At 39.2% G+C, this 21,214-nt stretch overlaps 1 protein-coding gene across 1 annotated transcript in view; it reads right to left on the bottom strand.

Annotated features, from left to right (window-relative positions):
• MAMDC2 (MAM domain containing 2) overlaps nucleotides 1–21,214 on the bottom strand; it is a 30,741-nt gene that overhangs the window by 5,163 nt on the left and 4,364 nt on the right. The window contains exons 4-9 of the mRNA XM_009285299.1: nucleotides 20,273–20,529; nucleotides 17,270–17,363; nucleotides 14,433–14,579; nucleotides 13,290–13,555; nucleotides 2,804–2,897; nucleotides 901–1,053 (exon numbers count right to left, since the gene is read on the bottom strand). Coding sequence (XP_009283574.1) covers nucleotides 901–1,053; nucleotides 2,804–2,897; nucleotides 13,290–13,555; nucleotides 14,433–14,579; nucleotides 17,270–17,363; nucleotides 20,273–20,529 — 1,011 coding nt within the window. The remainder of the gene's footprint in view (nucleotides 1–900; nucleotides 1,054–2,803; nucleotides 2,898–13,289; nucleotides 13,556–14,432; nucleotides 14,580–17,269; nucleotides 17,364–20,272; nucleotides 20,530–21,214) is intronic.

Here is a 21,214-nt window from a genome sequence, read left to right as displayed (position 1 = left end):
TGACAGAATAATAATAGCTTTTGATGATCCTTTTGAGCAGGCCAACTGCTTTTGTAATCCAGCTAAAATTTTTAACAGACTGGATAGATGGCTACTGTGAATAAGCCAGCTTGTCTGCAGCTGACTTTATAACTTGTTGAATGAATGCTAACCACTGGGAAGGAGGGCAAATCCAAAGGCACCAAAAACCTTTTTAAACCTATGTAAGCATTTAAAGTTCACAAGCCTTAGGGCAGTTTCATCCATTATACTGCAGTCAGTGGAGTTGTTACTGAGGTCCTCATCTGCAGGAACATGAGCACCCAACACAGTGACGCAGTTCATCATCTCCAAAAGTCACCAGGTACTGCCCGCGGTGTGGGGGCAATTCTGATGCAGTTTTCTGTGTGCTCACTCATGCTAATGGGGGCCCCACTTGCCTAAATACTTTAAATTACACAAGTGAGGTTATGGTGTGGATTTTCAAGACAAAGGGTCTGTGGGACCTCTTTTATTATCCATGTTTTCTTCTAAGTTTGAACAGGAAGGTGTTGATGCAGAAGAGCCCCCAACCACTTGTTTGCCTTTTAGTTTCAGGGAATATTCATGTAAGCTAGGGGTTTGGAAGAAGGCTTTTCTGCGGGGTCTGGAGAGTCATACTGTCCTTTTTTCTCCCAAAGGAAAGGGCTACTTTAGGACATGAAGACCGAATTACCCACTTGGTCTGCAGATAATTCAGATTAAACTTCACATTCTCAGAACCATCTGTGGGTCCCTAAGAAACATGTTTGCTTCATTTGATTAATAACTGTTCTGAACAGAACACTAAAAACTTTCTCTGTGTTCCAGGTTATCATTTCAAAGTATTTTTGATTAACTATCAATCTCTGTTCTGAAAGTTCAATGTGGAGCTTAACTCACCTACCCCAGTAGTGTGGTCTCCTTTCGGCCCCGTGTAAGAAGTGGGAGTTGGACCCCTCCTCCTGTGCCAAATCCCACGACCTCTCTTCTTCTGGGTAAACACACACTCATCTTTTTCAAAAGTACACTCTCCAGGATTGGGCAGCAATAGATCTATAAGGAGAAGACATTGGTTAAAACTGCAAATATATTAAACAGATATATGGAGAGATTACACAAGCAATGTATTGCATTCACTCACCTGCTGCAATCACTTATATCTACCTAGCAATACTTACTGTAGTCACAAGCTTATAAAAGCTAGCCTCAAACTGATGTACGAAATTAAATTTCATTTTCTTCACAGCTTTGGGGAAATCTGTGCCCTAGTCTGTCTCACTAACATGTACTAATATTCTTTAAAACATCTCGCACAGTTTATTATCTCATCGTAGCTCTTACTCCACAATGGGCTCTACCAGTGTAATTTTGTTCACTACTGTGGCACCCCAAGCAGCTTAATGAGCTCCAGCATGTATAACATGCATATTAAATGACTCTTGTCAAAGGTTGGAGTTTCTGTGATCTGAAATCAAATGCCACATTTAGCACTCTCATGTTCCCTTGGCACCAGATTCTAATACCACATACAACAGACCACAGAGCTGCAATTACTAGAGTATTTTCATTATTTCAATTCTATTAGATGATGCAGAACAGAGAAAGTTGACAATTCAGGTGCTCGCCAGGAAGCTTCTGTAAGGTCTTCTGCTAGAATCTGAATTTGTAGTTCAAGAGTTGAGCTGCTTTCATCTTTTGGAAAGGAGGATGCCTTGATGCCTCACATACTCTGGGGCATTTTTCAGGCATTTTTTTTCTGCCATCAGTGACAAGTCCCCATATGACTATACACCCAAGTATCAGTTCTGCACCTTTGGTTCCTTTTCAAATTGCTTCGAAACTACAGAAAGGCAAAATAGACAGCTGTTGGAAATACTTTAGAAAAATGGCATCTTGTTTTATACATGTGACTTCTCTCTGTTCTGTATGCGTGAAATCTAATCAAAAGAGGTCATTAAAAAGTTCTTATTACATGGGGTTTATACATGTGACTTCTCTCTGTTCTGTAATGGTTAGCCACCTGAATGCGTTAAATCCAATCAAAAGAGGTCATTAAAAAGTTATTACATGGGCATATAAATGGCGTGGTTGATCAGCCTCATCACCATTTCAAAGGCATGGCTTTATTCCGAAGAATAATGGGAGTATAGATTGTGCCTGCCTCATGAGAATGGTTTCCAAATTGGGATACAATCGTTTCATTGTCAAACCTCAAAAAGTCCCAGAAAAGAGAGTTTGGGTGAGTTCAGAGAGGTTAGCCTATGCATGTCAGAGGGTAAAGTCTCGCTCAAAAACATTCAGTTCCTCCCACTACAGGAGGGAGAGTTCGACTTGACTCATGTGTCTTCATTAGAGAACTGCAGCTCAGATAAGGGACTGTATCTTGGCCTTGCACAACTGTACTTCTGGACTGAAAAGGACAATGCTATGTTTTAAAAATATTGCTTTTGGGTCCGTTCCTGGTTTCCTAAAAGCCATTTAAAAACTGCTTTCCCCTCAGTTGGACTGTTGGGTTTTTTTAAATTGTAATGCCCCAAAAGGAACGCTCACCTATGTAAAACTGCACCGGCGTCAGTGAAGTTAATTAGGAGTTAGCTGGTACCCCTGTGAACAAAAACTGGTCCTTGTTGTATGTATGCTACTGCAAAAATAGGATTTATGCAATAGTTAGTGGAAAAAGAAAAGAAAAGAAACCACAGTGGGACGAAGGCAGCTGTAGGATAGGCTTGGAAAATGAAGGTATGCAATGAACTCTTACTAAAAAGGGTAGCAGCTGTTGGACGACAAATACACATGGTCTTACCAGCAGCCTGGCAGCTTCCCAGGCTCAATGATACATCATCCAGTGCCACAAGTCCACAGTCCCAGAAGCTTTTACACCAGCTGACAAAGACAACCTGCAATACATGAAGGAAGTTTCAGGTATCTAACAAAAGCTGGCACCATTAGGAGTCTGAAATTTTAGATTTTTCCAAATGCACTAATAATTTTGACATCTACAGAACACAAATAATGAATCCACTTTGTTTTGGCACATACTAATACTGCCAGTGACTGAAATTTCAAATCCAGTGGGGTTTAGAAGTATGTTTTCATTCAATAGAAAGTGTTTTCTCACTTTCATAGGCAAATGATGTATCTCTGTATGTAGTTTCCATTTTATTAGGAGAGTGTGTATTTTTCAGTGTATGAGAAAACATGACTCACTGAGGCTGCTGCGGTTTTTCCCCCCAAAAAAACCAACATGAACAGCTCAAATGTCCTCAGCTATCTTACCCTTACAATCAGGAGGTTTTATCCATGGAAAAATAAATTTGAAAGAGTAATGCAGAGTGATGGCCAAGAGAAATGGCCATGGCAAAAAACAAAGAACAACAGAGATGAGATGAAACTACTGCATACAATGGGATTATTCAGAAATGACACAAAGCCATGATATCGTAGAGCAGGAGCCTGGAAATGCTAAGCATCATTCATAGTGTTCATCTGGGTTTGTGAAAATTAAGAATAGTGTCCAAGATGTTTTATTTGACTACACATTAATTCTGCCATGGAAAATACAAGTCACTCATGAGATGACAAAATAAAATGTAAAGAAACTCTAAGATTCCCAGCTGCCCTTCTCCTAAGGCTGACACAGATCTGTTTAAATTACAGAAGACACAATAAGGTTTATTTTGTGAAAATACTGCTGGCAGTTTTCCTTGCCTAACTACTGCAAACCATCTGTCTGACCATTGGAGTTATGACCATAATTTGGGAAGAGCTTTTCAAAACAATTCCTTTGTGATGAGATCTGGGCTAGTGACTGGAGATGGATGAGTGTCACTTCTAACAGTTTAATATTCTGGAGCAACTGTAAACACCTCAGTTACATATTTGAGGTTAAATGCTGACTGACAGTTTCATGCAGATACAAAAAGGTTGTTAGAAGTTGTTCATGCATTATTTAATATGTCCTCTTTTAACAGGCTCGGTAACACCTTCAATATGGTCATTACACCGGATTTTGCTAGATTGCTTTGCTATGTAGTATTTATTGACTCATTTGCTTATAAAACAGCCTGGGACGTAATTACACTTTAACCTTTGAAGCATGTATGGGTTATGCTGCCCAGAATGGAGCAATTTTCAAAACCATTTTCCTTTCAGTGCTACAAATTCTGGTAATAGTGATTATCTGTCTTGTAAACCGCTACAGGTGTGGACTTGAGGAGTGCCCCTGCACAGCATGCACAACTGCTCAGTGTATAGTGGCCTAATGGCCTTTCCGAGCTGCTCTCTTAGCCTTAAGGTTTAACAGGACAAAAATTGTTTCCTACTTTGTAAGTTCATTCTCAATAAACAGGCACAATCTATTAAAAAATGGTAGCACCTCCTGGAATAAAGAATACAATAAATACTGACGTTGGGTGGACGTCATTCGCCAGACTTTTAATAAATGCATTCTGGTGAACATTTGTAATAAACTAAAGACATATTATAGTCCTAAACCCAAGAATCTTCAGAAAACCACACATGAAAGGGTGAGGTCAGTCCTCGTTTGTGAAACAACATTTCCACACTGTGGGATCATGTTGTAAGTGATGTTTTCCTATTGACATCATTGGGAGCAGGATCAAGTTCTTTATTCTTAAATTGCAATAATTTGTTCCATACAAGGTATGTAATTACCCATTGGATCCTGCAGAAAGCCCTCCATTTCAAAAGCATCGCAACAGTAACTGTTGGTCTCTCAAAGGCCATTGAACCAGTAGCCTTTGTACAGTCAAAGGATTGATCTGTTTCAGTGACGTTTGCAAACTTGTTCAGCTTTGTCATCTGTAGCTTTAGCGTTGCTAATTCTCCACTTGCTTTTTGTGGTGTTGAGTGACACGCTGCCATGAGCAGGCTTTGTAATTGCACAGGGGTGGGGTGGGGGAGCTTGTACTTGGAAATGCAGAGTTTCCAGTATTAGCTATAGCAAATGTACTGAAATTGTTCATTGTCTCCTTGGCTTATTTTGTTCTTATATTCTTGATGTAGTTTTAAGCAACAGGGTAAAACATATTTTTATTCACAGGTCAAATTTATTCACTCTTCTTTTGTCCTAAATGTCCTTTTTTGTCATAAAGGGACATCTTTGGCTGTTTGAACTTTACCTACCAAAATTGTATCAATTTGGATTTACTCAGCTACTCATTTTGACCCTACGTCAGATCTCTGAATCCTTTGTAGAGTCTCGATAGGACTAACCTCATGATGCTTTACATTTGTTCTTGTTTTGAATGAAAATATTTCCTAGGTCAATTCTTCCAAAAGAAATTTTTATGAAGTTATCTCATGCCTTGGAGAAGAGAATACGGGGATCTTTGTGTTCAGCTCGCACTTTCTTCATAAAACATGACAGATGAACAACATACTAATTGTTTCAAACTAGGTAACAAATCTTCCTGGACTTGCATGATATCTTGGAGGCTAAATTAAAAACATTATCAAATGTAGGCAGTTGTTGCCAGTGTTACTGAAAAATAAAACATATTTTTCTCTCATGTCTCTCTGTTCCAATAACAGGACACAGCCAGGACATTAGTTTCCTTCCAAATCACTGCCCCAGTTTCTGGAAGCTGGTTTGTCTATTTTCCAGTGCTTAATCAATGTTCCTGGCCTGCAGCTTCAACATATCAATAATGAGTTCTTAGCATTTAGCCTGGATTATATCAGTAATGAGCAACGCCAGATGAGAACAGCTGGTAGAGCAAGCAGGGTTTCACTTCTCCCATGACATGTTGTTGGGTTGTACTGCAGACACTGAGTGAGGTAGAAGGGATTTCTCATCCTTAGCACTCTGCATCTCTACAAGTAGATGTGAGTTAAAACGTATGCATATGAAGTTTACCTGCTTTTGGAGGAGAAGAAAGAGTAGGACATGCAGTAGGGTACCTCCATCAAGAAGTGTAAGGAAGAACTAATGGGGAAGCTTGTAAAAGGAGGTTTGGAGGGAGCTGGACTGAGAACAGGAGAAAGGGAGAGAAGATGCCCCCGGATCCCTGTGAGTTCTGTGTATTTTCTTTCCGACTTGTTTATCCCAGAAAATACAGCTCTTGCTCAATTAAAGAGCCAGACCAGCCAAACAAAAGAAAAACTGTGACAGCAGCCAAATCTGGTGACTTAAAAGCAAGCTATGCCTCTGCAGCAAATTAATTTACCTGATTCCATCCTAGTAAATATTCCTAGGTTTAAACTACATACTGTATATCAGTGTAGACATAAAACTCAGTCTGTCACTTAGACACATATTTAGGTTCAGTTTCTCAAAGGAGAAGGGCAGTTATAGTGGAGTCTGAGGTGGGTTTTTGTGAGAAGCAACTGTTGAAACTGCCATACAGTGACACAAAACTCGGTACTACAAAATCCAAAAATAGTTCCAGCACCAGAAATTAAAGTGTGACATGACACAAAGAAGTAGCCAATATGTTTCCACAAAACAGGGGAGCCTGACTTTTCAGTCAGTTATACTAGTACACAGCCATATAAGCGTGTAAGCCAGGGACCCATCACTGGCACAGGGAATGGGATTGTCCCAGGGTTGTTCAATACAAACGTTACCAAATTACTTTTAACTCGTTTAATTAAACTAGATTTTAAATGGCTTATTTTTCTTTGGCTTAAACAGTCAGAAACTCATTTATCAAGAACGCAAGTAAGCTATTAAGCCAAAATTAGAATGTCTGCAAGCTTCTGTCATTTAAAATAAATTGATTTAAAATGGCATTTGCCAGGTAAGTTCAATTTCTTGCCATGTAAATACAATGAGCTTCTGTGAGAAAAATAATTAATGGATTATGAAAGCTTCTGCATAAATAATTGGATAACATTGGTAATAAGCTTGTGACATTTGAACAAATATTTTTGAAAATCTTTCCTGTCCAAGGGCAAATGGGTTGCAGAAACAAACAATGAAAGAGAAACATAAAGCTAACAGAACAACCTAGGGCCACAGGCTGTTAATGCTACATCTATATTCACTGGATTGCACTGTCTAGCAGAGACTACTGACTGCACAGAAATGTATACAGGACACCGATATCCTCAGCTGTCCCCAGGGGCCCTCCTAGATTTCCAGAAGTCTGCTATTACGGTTCTATCCTCTCTTCAGTGAAACAGTTTCCTTGGCTCTTTTTATAAGAGGGAGAGGTTTTTGCCGTTAGACTGAGGAGTCTTGTCAGATGATGTGGCATCGTAATATCACAATATTAAGTACCCAGAACAAAAATTGAGCAAAAAAAGGAAATGTCAGTTAAGTATCACAGATATCAAAAGGAGGTATGTAATATTTCATGCAACCTATCTCCTTGCTTAGCTACTGTGAAGATGCAGGCCATTTAGGTAACACTCTCTAACGTCAATAATTTTTACAGTTTCCAATATGTCATTTTCATAACTGTTACCAAACACCATAGACAGTGGGGTACACATTTTGCAAGCACTAGTCCTACTATTTACAGACCCTAACGTTCTTATTTTAAATAGGCATTTCCAGTGACTGTTCTTTAAGAAATTTCTTGTCCTAGAGGTGAGAGAAGGAAGGACAGAGGACCATAGTATAAAACTGCAGCTCATTCCAACCTCTTTAGGTTGCATACCTTATTGTGGGAAGACTGATCAAGGGTTGTGTCAGAACAGTACCAAAAAGCTCCTTTATTTGTCACAAGTGAGGGTTTTTCAGAGGAGGAGGAGGAGATGAGTACTAGGATGTCTGCCCTCCTCCACTTGATACCTGACTGGAGAACTGTGTCCTTTATACTACTGACTCGCTCACAGGGATCTAGGACTTCATCATATATCCAAGATTGCTTTAGTCATTTACCCATGACTTCGATGCATAAATGGGAGACACAAATTTCTCAGAGAAATGCTAGAATAATTTAATGCTCAATTTAATACTGAGCATCATCACAGTGATGATGTGAGAACAAAGGTCCAAAGACGCTCATATCAAGCCCTAGGAAGGTGGAGGGGTGATAATGGATGTTTAGGGAAAACAGTACAAGAAACAAATCAACCATAAAGCTATTTGTGCTGTTATATTATGTTCAGACCCCAGAGAGTTGAAGAACTTGCTGAACTGGAGGTCATACCTGTACCACTGTGTTTACAGTCACTGTGAGGTCTATTTTCCATGAATTTGCCTAATCCCTTTTCAAATGCATGTATACTATTGGCCTCCACAACATCCTGCAGTGAGGGACTTCAGTGTTTAGTCATTCCCGAAAAAGTCCTCCCTTTTGTTTGTTTTAAAACATGTAAATATTGAAGTGCAACACGCAGTCACTTGATTTTGCTTTCTCACAACTGCAACTAAAATTAGTTATGGAGGACAGGTGAAAACAAACAGATCAACTCAAGGAAAGAGAGTGACAGAAAAAAAAACCATCAGCGAGGAAGAAAAGTAGACTGAAAGAATGAAAACCCAAGAAATGCTGCCACAACTATTCTGATGGAAGTAGGGTGGACTGTTATGATGCCAGCTACCTTTCTGAGGATTTGTCTTTGAACTCTGTGGGAAGTATTCAAGCACTACAGCACTAAGTAACATTGCAAAAACTTGCATGAATGGATAAACAACATAAGATGTTTGCTTTTGAAAACCTGAGCTTCAGAATGGAGAACCACATCTAGCAGAAATGAACAGAATTGATGTAAGTACACCCAATTGCACTCAAACCTTCATTTTGGACTGTGTTGTGAAGTTACATAAAAGAAGTATCTTTCCATGGTGGTGTATACACACCACAAACACACCATACAAATACACACACACAATATCAAAATGCAGATTCTTGCTCCATGGTGCATGTGAGGATCTCCAGGTTATATATGCCATATGTGAATTTTTCTTTCAGTTAGCTCTGACATTTTCCTGCCATGTATTGGCCTGGAAGATCAGTTTCCATACATTCAATCTGATCAAAAGAATCTATATATTTCAAACTCAGATTTTTATGCTGCCCTTTAAGAGGCTTATACAACAAAGCATGAAGGGTTTAATTTATTTTAATAAATGTTAGGTTTTTTTTTTTAATTTACTCAATTTACTCCTTTTATTATTTATTCCCTGGACACTACAGAGTACAAAACCAATACTGTATGTGTATAGGAACATAGGTACTTACACTAACTAAAAGACAGAGTGCCTCAAGTACAAATTGAGAAATCAGGATTTTAAATTTCCTGCCTTTTCGCTAGCATTATATCGCATATGTATTTGCAGTACGTACACATATATACATATATATATGTGCATTATATATGTGTTATATATATGTGTGTATATATATGTATATATATGTGTGTGTATATATATATTATATATATGCATTATATATGTGCATATATATATTTATGACTTGCTTAGCTGGATCATACCCACCTAACCTTTTCAACGTGGTAGTTTCAAAGTGTCATATTAAAGCCTGTTGGCCAGCTTCACGTTTCCTGCTCACAGAACTCAAGCCAACAGTCTGTGCCAGACTGCAGTTAGCTAATTCAAAAAGAACTTGCAAAAACCATTACACAAACCAAGAGATGAAAATCTGAGCCTTTTTATTGTCCTGATGCAAACAAATACGTTATCAAAATTAAAATATATCAGACGGATTTTATATTGTTTTCAAAGCCTTGGGAGTAGTAGTCATAGAAGAAAGATGAAGGACATAGGTAATCAGGTATTTTAGAACAGTTGTTTTTTGGCTGCAAAATTGTTACGACCTTCAGGACTCCCTGGCCAAAGCAGCATAACAATTGCCTCGCTGACTTTACTGGCCATTAAGGAACTGGCAGGAGACTGTTTACTGTTTCCACAGGCACTGACCCAATCTACAAGTCACACCCAGTAACCAAGAATTTGATCAGCCAAACTACTGTGCATGCCTACAACTTCTTATCATCCAAGTCTAGACATGATGCATCTCAGAAAACAGTACCATAGGCACATCAGCCACCACATCTGTATTAGAGTAAAGGTGGTAGCCCTATCTGATTTTGAGACCACCTCACTCCATTAAACGACTGTTTTTCACTTGCTTATAACATTGCTAAGATGCAATGATTTCAGCTCAGACTTTCCATGCTGGGTCCTTGCTTCAGGCTTGTTTTGGAAGATTTAAGCCAAAACAGTTCCGTCATTTCCAAGAACAAGGCTAGGAAAAAAGGTTTTATTTTGCCCCTATTTAAAAAATTCTTTGAAAAGCTTGAGCACTCCTAGGCTTCGGAGGAGGAGCATGAAATGTGTCAGAGTTTGGTTTTGTGCCAGAACTGTGCTTTCTGTCAAGTCATTAGTTTTTGAAAAACTAAAATTTCTAAGAACTGGGACAAGCAGGGCAAACAGACTGGGACATGGACAGGATTAGAGGGAAAAAAATTGGACTGTCCAGAGCTGAGGAGCCAGGAGTAAGATGGGGAATGGGGGGCGGTTGCTGCCTACAGGGCAGGATAGATAAGACAAAGATGCATCAGTGAGGAGGCAAGACTATTGTCTCTCCCTCCAGGGCCTGAAGTGTAATCCCTGATATGCTGGTTCCCACCACTCCTTGCTGTCAGGCAAAACGTTCTCTGATGCACCTCCACTGCTGGCCTACGTTGAAGACGGCCATTGAAATGAGCGTTCCTTGTCAGCTATTTCACTAAGTCCTAGGCAGGCACATCTTTACAGATAACTAACCTAAGTGTTTATACAATGCCACATGGTGCTCCTTCATTTCCTTCTGTTGGCTTGGAAAAGAAGAAACAAACAAAAGAAAGCATGAAAGGACTTCTGAAAGTATAAAGGCTGAAGAGTTGGGCATGAGATCGCAAGGAAAAGCCAGAATCGGGTTCACTGTGCAACTTCATTCAAGGCTGCTTGTGAATATTACAAGCAGACAACTTGTGACTACACCAGTTTTTCACCCTTGCCTTAGGGCAAGTAGACACACACTTAAACTTTGGTATCATTTGTCTTTTGTCTGCTACCTTCTCAGCTGTAAACATATCTTGATATACTTTTGCATACTGACATGCTTCAGAACTTCACCCACTGCCTTCCATGTACTATTTGTCTAAGGACAACTTTAGAAATTGATGGAGTATATGCATACACAGCCATCATGAAAACCATAAAACCGTTATATGAAGTTCAGCACGTTACAGCTTGTGCATGACTTATGTAGCAATGGCATCTGCTACCTATGCAAAACCGCATAGGTGGTATAATCCCTACTCTAAACCTAATTTAATCTTCCAATCCAGGAAAAAAGACAGTGTGAGAGAATATGTTTAAACCAAGGCTAAGGTAGAACTTCACCACCCCACCCAAATACATAGTTGTTTGGCTAAGGGATGTCTGAATTATGATATGCTGAACACATCCTGAGTTCTCTAAAGCCCAATAAATCTCACTTTTTTAGATATTTGAGGAATGCCTCCTCAACAGAAACATTTTGCCACTTGTTTCCATGGGAAAGAAGGCTTTCCCATCACAAGACCTGAAGGACCCACTGAAGGTTTTTGAGAATTGCCAGAGGCAAACAAACCCTCCTGCTGCAGAGCACGGGGTTTCTTCCCTCCTTCAGGCTCAGAAGCAGCGAGGATATTCCCTTGACTTCTTTATTCTCCTCTGTGCTGCTGTCCCCATCTGTTACTGCCTACAAACAGACTGGTAACTAAGACATGAAAGCTGCAATTCACGAAAAGCTTTCCATTCTAGGCAAGCTTTTTCACAAGTGTTTTAGATATACTAATTTCTAGGGAAACATAAAAATAGTTCTTCATAAATTCATATTGGAAAAGATTTTCCATGCAAATGTCAGATGCTTAAAAACCTGCCACCTCCAAGGCTATAAACCATTTTTAACAGTCATGCTCAGCTGTCATCACTACTAATACAGTGTATTACGCTACACAAGCTACTGAACCTTTTTAGAAGTAATAAAGAAATAGTAAACAGAAGATGGCAAAAGTATGTTATAAGCTTGCCTTTTTAACCAATACCTTTTCATGATTTAAAAAAAAAAGAAAAACAATTTTCTGCAAATATTTTGGGATGATGCTATGAGAGACTTTTCTATCATGCTTGCTGGGCGCAGTAATAAAATTCTTTTTTTTCTATATCAGTTGAAGGGGAATTAGAAAGTATTACATTTTATGCATAAAAAATATGTACATAAAAATCCCATAAATTTTTTAAGGTATCAGATATCTGAGAGAAAACACTAGCCAACAATTAGGACCAACATTTTCAGTGTCAATTTCCTTTTTAACACAGTTAAGCCCCTTTTTTTTTGTGAACTTTTTCTTTTACAGGGTATGTACTTTGAACAAAAACACTTTTTTTCAAGAAAAGTTAAACTCAATAACTACTGCAATTTCAAAAATTACTTTGTAGTGGGGAAAATGCTTAAGATGTTTGTCTATAATTTAGAAATACCTGAGTTACAAGACGAGCTTTCATTCATATGTTCATAGTACTATCACACTCTGAAAAAAAGCTGGATTTATCTCAGTGTCAGCAGGTAGTAATCCATCTGGTCCTCCTCAGATGACTCACAGATAGTGAAAACCCATTACAGAAATCAGGATAACCGCAGAAGTAGCGCCTACACAAATTTGTGTAAAAGTCAGTCTTTATAAAAAGAGTGGAGGTGAGGAGTAAAAGCAGCTTGCGGACTTACTCAGGAGGTGATGTGAAGTATTATGTTATTCTTATTAACTTGCTGAGATAACAAAGTGACCTCTCCATCCAGACATTGCAAATACTTCAAGTCCATTGCTCTAAATTACACTGACTTCTGGTTTCATATTTTAACCCAGTGGTTGAGTTTAGGAAAGTAGAATCAGCTCCCCGTTTTGACCAGAACCTACCAGTACTGACTTTTTAGATTAATTAATATCTGTAATTGAGTACAGTGTGCAAATCACATAGGAAACAAACAAACAACAATGAGTGAACGTGGAGCCTGCTGAGAAACCAAGACACAACTGGTTCTCGTTAGAGCTCCTCAAGTGAGATCTCCACAAATACTGTGACTACAGTTGAGGACACCAGGACAACACTGCCCTGTTCCTGGTACGAAGCCCCTTTATTGGGGCTCCCATGGGAGCCAGGCTGCAAAAAAATACTCTACTCCCCACTGTACTGCCTGGGGAACTCTATTTCACTTTGCAGGTATAGCTCACTTAGGATTAATCCCTGGATAACAAAGAACCCTGGGAGGAGAAGGCAAGGAAAATCTCCATCCAGAATTCGGCAGATTTGAAGAGTTGGATCTTACCTTGCAAGGCATAGGCTTTTTGAAGGAGATTTCAGCTTGAGTCCAAACTCCCCTTGGAGATTCCAAGACGGACCAGATTTTCTCTTGAACGACATGATTCTCCTCAAAGATATAAACAGCAAGAGTACCACTCATTTTGAAAAACCCATATAAGGCATAATAAAAACGCAGACAAAACTGCAAGTTTCCTGGCAGGGTTGGGCCATACAGACGTCCAATGTACTCAGGCTGTGATGTAAACTTTGTGTTCGCCAACAAGTAATAACCTGCAAGACAGCGCAATTATTGAGTATTTCTAATACGCAATTAGCACAGCCGATTTGCTATTAAAGCAGCTTCTGTTATTGCATCAGACTTTGGTTATAAAAACAGTTTCTTCTGCAGGAAACAGATTATCACACTCTGTTTGAAAGGAAGTAAGAATTTTTCTAAAAGCATCCCGGCTACTTCAAGTTAAACTGGCACACGGCTAAGTTACCAGAAATAAGCACTTTTCAAATTTACACTGAAAAATTCTCTGGCCTGCTGGCCTCACTGGAAACCTGGCTGTTTCAAGGGTACTGCTCCAAGACCAAAGAATGACGGCTGGGGCACAAGGCCTATTATTCCCTGCGCCAAGTATAAAGAGGTGAGACTTTAGCACATATGATTAAGAACCACGAATACTCTACACAAAGAGATGTGTGAGTTTCAGAACTTATTAGCAGGCCTTTCACTACGTGGCTTCACTACACAACATTTCACAGTTTTCCCTTAAAAATGCCAACTACCCTAAGCCTGGAAGAGCTAAGAGCCCACCATTCCTCTATATTAAAAGCAATGCATTAAGCTACTATTATATTTGCTTGCATGTTTTTGTGGAATCATCCCTTCAGTGACTACAGATCAGTATAGTGAAGATACTCTGATTTACGGCCCTGCGTGACTATTCAATAGGTGACCTTCCCCCTTTACATGTGGGGAGGCACAGCCAGAGTCCCAGCTAGGACAGAGCAGCGTATGCTGATTTTTAATGGCAGGGAGTTGCAGTGGGGCAATCTAACCAGTGTGCCGATGACATTATTTAACAGAGCAAACAATGATACAACACGTTAACCTTTATATCCCATTTGACTCTTCCAGTGAAAAGGAGTTTTGATTTACCAAACCCGGTAGTGTGATCTCCTGTTCTATACACATTACGCTTCACTTTCACTCTGCTCCATCCTGGGCCGTCTTTGTGATCCTGGTAAAAATTACACAGATCTTCCTCAAAATTGCAGCCTGCCACGGCAGGATTGAAAGGAGTTCCTAAAAGACAGATGTGTATGTTCTGTTAGGAAGACCACAGTATAATAAGCATAGGTATTTGAAGCACAAGGATGCTGAAGTATACTCTGTTTCATCTTTCTTTGCATTACAGAAGATCAGCATGTGCAAAGATGTTACACATACATAGTGCAAAGTCACCATGATATCAAACTATCAATTTTCTATTGCAAGTGGGTGTTACTTTCTTACATTTTTGCTGGAACTGGGAGGAAACCTCCTTCACAGCCTCTATAAAATATAAATAAGCTACAGATATTAAAAGAAGATTCCTCCTTTAGGACATAATGCACAAAGACATTCAGACCATGTGTCTTCATCCTCCTCCTTCATTCAAAAGAGATTTGAATAAAATGAGTGTGTGTGCACGTGTGTGTGCATGGGTGTCATATTTTCATTTCAGTTTCCAAGGCGATAACTTTCTAACATCAACATTTAATATTCTTTTAAAGAGAACTTTTTTAAAAACCCTTTTGTAGTCATGTATAATGTGTGTGCATATGCATGCTGTAAGTATGTAAGTCAAATAACTTTTGTTTCATATACCACCTCATGGCTACTGACCTCTGGAGCTATCCCTCACTCATTTTAGCACTGCAGCAAAGAAAGCTGCACCGTTTATAGTGAAGCTGATTAAAAGCTAAGCTAAGCTCCCCAGCCCTGCTGATGGCTCACTCTTGATCCGCGATGTGGAATTCATGGGTCAGGATTTGCTTTAGTCTGAAAAAATCCCCCTGGTGAATGGGTGCTTTTAAGTAAAACATTTCTACTTCTTTAAAAGCCTCATCAGTCACTTGTACCAGATGCTGGGGGAAGGGGGGGCACAACCCAAAGCCATCACGCAATTTTTGGCTATGTCAGGAGTCAGGACCCTGTAAGCATCACCCTATGGCAGCACACACAACCCTTCTGCATGGAGGCTGAGTGGCTTCCTGGCAAGGGCAGGGACAGAGGTGATCAGCTTCAGGAGAAGCAAAATTTTGGTGTTGGAGAGATGCCTGTGGTCTTTTCAGCCTCAAGTAAGCCAGATCTAAGCACTGCCCATGTGTCTTTCTCTGCCTACAGAGAAAAAGGAGGCAGCCCTGGCCTCCCCCCCCTGCTTTCCTAGCTAAAGAAAACGCAGTTGGAACGCTACCAGGTCCATGCAGCATTAAAGATTCATCCTTTGGTGAGCAAGTTTAATACTCTGGTACCTTTTCTCTCTGTTTGGCTAACATTGAGACCTTTGTTAACCAAAACTTCCAGAAAAATAAAGAAAAAACTTAATGCTGTTACATACATTGCTATGGCTGACTACAAGGAGAACGAACATCTCCTGCTTTTTAACATCTCTACTCAAAACAATTTAAGATGTTTTGGAACATATCCTGGAACATAACCTTATCTCCTGGAAATAGGAGATAAGTTTGTTGTAGTTTTGCAGCTTTGTTGTAGATCAACAAAATATAAAGCAAATGATTGGCATTCATTTCTCAACCAGAAAAAAAACCCAAAACTTCAAAATCAGAGTTAGTAGGCAAAGCTCTAGCTGAACCTATCAAATTTACTGGTCAGAGCAGATCTGAACTTAGGCTGTCATAGCGTGACTAAATCAGGGCTGGGGCAGAAAATACTATAAAATTTATCCCATACCTCAACACATATAAGCCATCTGAAAATTAAAATGGAAAACACAGATAAGCACACAGCTCCAATCCATGGCATATGCAAACATAACTCAGGATTTTTGTTGCAAAACAAAGCAAAAACAGAACAGGCATTGAGAAGTTAATGAAACAACTAGATTTACTCAGCCAAGAGTCATGGATTAATAACATATCTGGAATCTACCTCCTATTGATACTTGAGCAGTGCAGGTAAAGCTAGCAGAGACTCCAAGCAGATAAAAAAGGGCAAAAAATCTCTTTTTCCTTGATCACTTCAAAACATTAGCCAAAAATTCAAACTTGTGACCGAAAGAATGGATGGGCTCAGTGGGAAACCACTAATCTACTTTTGACGATTGCTTAGTGCTACAGTAAAACCCAAGCAACCAGTACACAGCTACTTAAGAGGCTGCATTCACAAATGCCAAAGTCCTTCATCCCAAGTGCCTCTACAGCAGAGGTCACGTGGATTCAGCTGACTTCTGCTGCTGCGAAAACCTAATAAAATCCTGACGGACATGCCACTGAGATAAATAATACCTCCCGGAAGAGTGAAGACAGGAATGCAAAGCTCCTGTTTTGGCTCTGAAGAACACCTCAAGGGCACGTGGCATGGAAGAAGATATTCCCTACATCAGCAATAATGAAAAGCCCAGGACATTTTCTTCCTCATACCATCACACCTGGGGAAATCCCCCTCTTTTTCTGCAACAGGCCTGCAAATGGTAATTTCTTCAAAAGCTGGGGTGATGCAAATACAGCATGCAGTCCAGCGCTCCAGTTGCAGATCCCTGAGGCAAGGTCTTTGGAGAGGAAGCATTAAGGACTGGTTTCTGGATCAAATGAATGGCATTAGTGTTTATCTTCTGTTTTGTTGCCAGGAGGAACAGGAGCCCAATGGCGCCGGTCAGTTGAGAAGGTAGCACCTGCACATCACTACCAAATATTGCAAGTACTGACAGACGGTTCAGAGGGGCAAAGCAAAGGGGGAAAACAAGGAAGGTAAATAGCAATAAGAACTCATACCTGTCTGATTGCTGCAGTAAACTGGAGAGAAAGAAATATCGTCGAGGGCAACGTGACCTCCCTTGGGGCTATTGAAAGCAACTTCAAATATTACCTGGAAATGATAATTGTTTGTTATTCATCTACCATATACACAACAATAACATTGGTACACATCTTCATATTATAGAATTCTGATAGGATGTCCCAACAGACTCCAGGGCATCTCAGACAGCACTGCAGGTGTTGGGACGAATTAAATTGTATCACTTACTAGGGATATAAATCAGAGCCTGACCCTGGCACCAGATTTTTGCCCACTCAAGGTCAAGGAAAAATCAAGGGGAACATAGCTCTTCTACTGCTTTATGAAGCATCAGTTTTAAAGATGCAGTAAGGTTACTGTCATAATACCATGCAAAGCCAGTATTCAGGGTCATCAGTCTGTATTGACTATAACTCCAAAGCTGCCTAATTATTACTGTATCTAGACTCTATCTGCATCAAGAGCTAAAAACAAACTGTGTGGCTTACTCTGCTGTTACAATATTAAGTTTTACTGTTTTCTCTAAACATCCTCAGACACTGAAACCCATGCCTTGGCATCAGCTGGCAGGATTTCCTTTAAAAACTTTAGTTAAGATAAGAACCAGAAAAGCTATCACTGTGTTTTGTTTACCACAAAAATCAAACAATGTTTGTACTTAGCCATTCCCAAGGGACATCATTTCCTCAAGTAAGTGGAGGACAGTCCATAACTCTTGAGTAAGTGTCTTAAAATTTCTCTTAAGTATCAAAGCTCTGAGTTACAGGAAAACTTTGAGAAAAGGCCTGAATCACAAGGCGACCCCTGAGACAAAACAAGGATATAAGGACAAATGCTTCCAGAGTGAGATCCTGTTCAGTGAAAGCAATGCCTGTGATACCTTGCCTAGGGATGGGAGCCAAACTAGGAGAGCTATGAAAGAATCCTGAGTGACCTCCTTTAGCCGGATGAAACAAAGAGGAAGACCCTTTTGAAGCAACTGAAGAAATTATATGCAAGGTTTAATCTTATTTCTATAAAGTGATCTCTAAAATAATGACTGTGTTGGATTACATAAAAATTCCTGGAGCAGAATAAAGGCCCATCTAGCCCAGAGTCTTATTTCCAGCAGAGGTCACCTACAGAAAGAACTGAAGACAATGACAAGTTTTCAGTTCTTCTTCCCTGACACTGCATCCTGATGGATTCTTTCTTTCCCATTAATTTGTCTAATCAGTTTTTGAACTGATCAGAATAATGGTATCCATAGTACGGTGTGGAAGTGAGTTCTACAGTTATGTGATGTAGGAAGAAATCCTCCCTTTGGTTTATTTTAAAACTGTTACCTGGTAATTAAGAATTTGGAACAGCAACATAAATTATGAGAAAAAGGGAACAATTAATCTTTTCTGTACCATTCATGATTTTTATCAACCTCTACCATACTCTACTTCAGTCATTTTTTTACAGGCTGAAAACTGTTATTTCATTAACGTAACTTCTCCATACTTCTGATTATCCCCATCTCCCTCTTGTAGTTCTCGGATATTCTTTTTTAACTGAGAGGGTTGGAGTTGCATACTCTGCTGGGGTTTGACCACAGGGGTTTGACATCCTCTGTTTTGCTATTTATTCCGGTATAGCTAGTTTCCAACATTCCGGATGGTTTTATAAATGCCACTTAGAACTGAGAGGATATTTTCACAAAACTAACCACAGTAATGCCAAGCTCTAAGTGATCATTAATTAATTTCCATCTATAGCACTAGGACTGTTTTTCCCTTTGCACATTTTTATATTGAATAAGTAATTCACCTACCATTCAGTATTATGAGACCTTATCAGATCCAATCTCCTTTTACATACCATTTCAAGTCTGACAATTCAAATGTGTGACTTGGTCACTGACTTTACAGAGTATAAAAGGACTATGTAACATCTGATGAAAATTAGCTTTACCCCTAATAATTTCTGAAAATCTGCAAGCTTACAGTGAATTAACAAGTAACTTATGTGGAGTTAAAGCAAGTAGAATGAAAGCTGATTTATTTGTAATCCTAGTATTAGAAGTATGATATAGGGAGAGAGTATTTATATAAATATATATAAAGATTACATATATATAAAAAAAATATATATTATATATTTGTATACATGTAAGTATATATGTGTATATATAATACATATACACTGTTTATTCCAATCTTCTAAGATACTTATATATGTTAGATATAAAAGAATATATATTTTACATAGATATAATGTATATAACATACATATATACATTCACACACATTTTTATACATGTGTGTGTATCCATATATTTATTTATACATATACATATACATATATAAAAAATGTTTATTCCAATCTTCTAAGGTTTGGGGTTTTTTTTCAGTAAACACTAGGCAATAAAAAATTCCATTTCTTTCTGATACTCTTGAAATTAATTATAGTAACCATAGAGAGCTGGCTTTCACATCTAAGGACTACTGTACCATTAGGACCCAAGTTTGGACTCTTATCTCGTGCAAGCACAGAAAGACTGAATTGCAGGATTGTATAAGGTAGACAATAGAGCTCAAATATTTTTTTAAATTTTCCTTCTGCAGTGGGAGGCATGCATTATTTTATGATACTCAGCATCCTCAAAAATGGATCATCGAGTCACAGAAATATGGGACTGAGAGAACATTGACATTATTTAGTAGGAACTGGAAGACCTCACATTAGCAGGAGTCTACAACCTCCCAAGGTATTCTGTTCAAGCACTTCACCACCTGCTTCATCTTTGCTGAAAATCAAGCACCACTATGGAAAGTGATTCCTCCTTGATCCTTATGCAGTGGACAAAGGAAACAACAGATTGCCAGCATCTTTATAACCATCTTTCAGATACTGTACGGCCACTGCCATGTTCCCAACTTGGCCTGAGTTGGTACTGATGTCTGATGCAACCTGGAAGTCGTAGCTGGACTGTACAGGAATGATTGCTTTACCTCCATGGGGTATGGCGCATTGAAGTCAACTTCTGCTAGCGCCCAGTCCGCACTCAGTGCACTGTCTGTTTTCCAGATCTCTTCATAAAAGCCACTCGTGTCTCTCAAGTAAACAGTAAAAACAATGCTACTCTCCTGCTTAAGTTGATAATAAAAAGATAAGCAGCCAGACATCGGGGCTGTGGTCTTTGGTGAGATTAGCTGGGCCACTTCCTGAAAATGTTTGACGTAAACAGAGTCCACATACATGTAGTGACCTAGAAGTATAAAAGAAACTTGGTATAAGGACACTCTTTAAAGGACATCACTTACAAGAAGTATCAGGAGATGGGCATGGACGAGACATGTATCTCTACGACAACGATGGTTGATTCCTAGGAAATTTTAGTAATTCTAAGAGATTTTTTTTCCCTCCTTTCCTCCTATGTACAACCCAAAGTTGTCTGGCTAAGATACCACTGGCAAAAGTCAGTCTCAGCTCTTTCTTAAGTCTTTATTCGAGACCTTTATATTAAAGAAAGTAATAAACTCTCTGAATTTTGGGAGCCATTCATAAATGGAAAAATGTGTTACAACTGAGTAAATTCCCTGCCTCTCAACAGCTCAGCATAGTATTTAGTCTTTTCCCAAGTGCAACTTTTACTGAGGCAACCCAAGTAAATGAACAAGACTATAAGCCATGTGTTTCTTCATGTTTTACTCAGCAGTTCATTTAATATATCAAATTGTACTGGTTTTGGCTGGGATAGAGTTAATTTTCTTCCTAGTAGCTGGTACAGTGCTGTGGTTTGGATTTAGGATGAGAATAATGTTGATAACACACCCATGTTTTAGTTGTTGCTAAGTCGTGCTTACACTAAGTCAAGGACTTTTCAGCTTCCCATGCTCTACCGACTGAGAAGGCTGGAGGTGCACAAGAAGCTGGGAGGGGGCACAGCCAGG

This window comes from Aptenodytes forsteri, unplaced genomic scaffold, assembly GCF_000699145.1.
Source record: "Aptenodytes forsteri isolate BGI_AS27 unplaced genomic scaffold, ASM69914v1 Scaffold151, whole genome shotgun sequence".
Classification (NCBI taxonomy): Eukaryota; Metazoa; Chordata; class Aves; order Sphenisciformes; family Spheniscidae; genus Aptenodytes; species Aptenodytes forsteri.
This window is presented reverse-complemented; position numbering and strand designations above follow the sequence as displayed.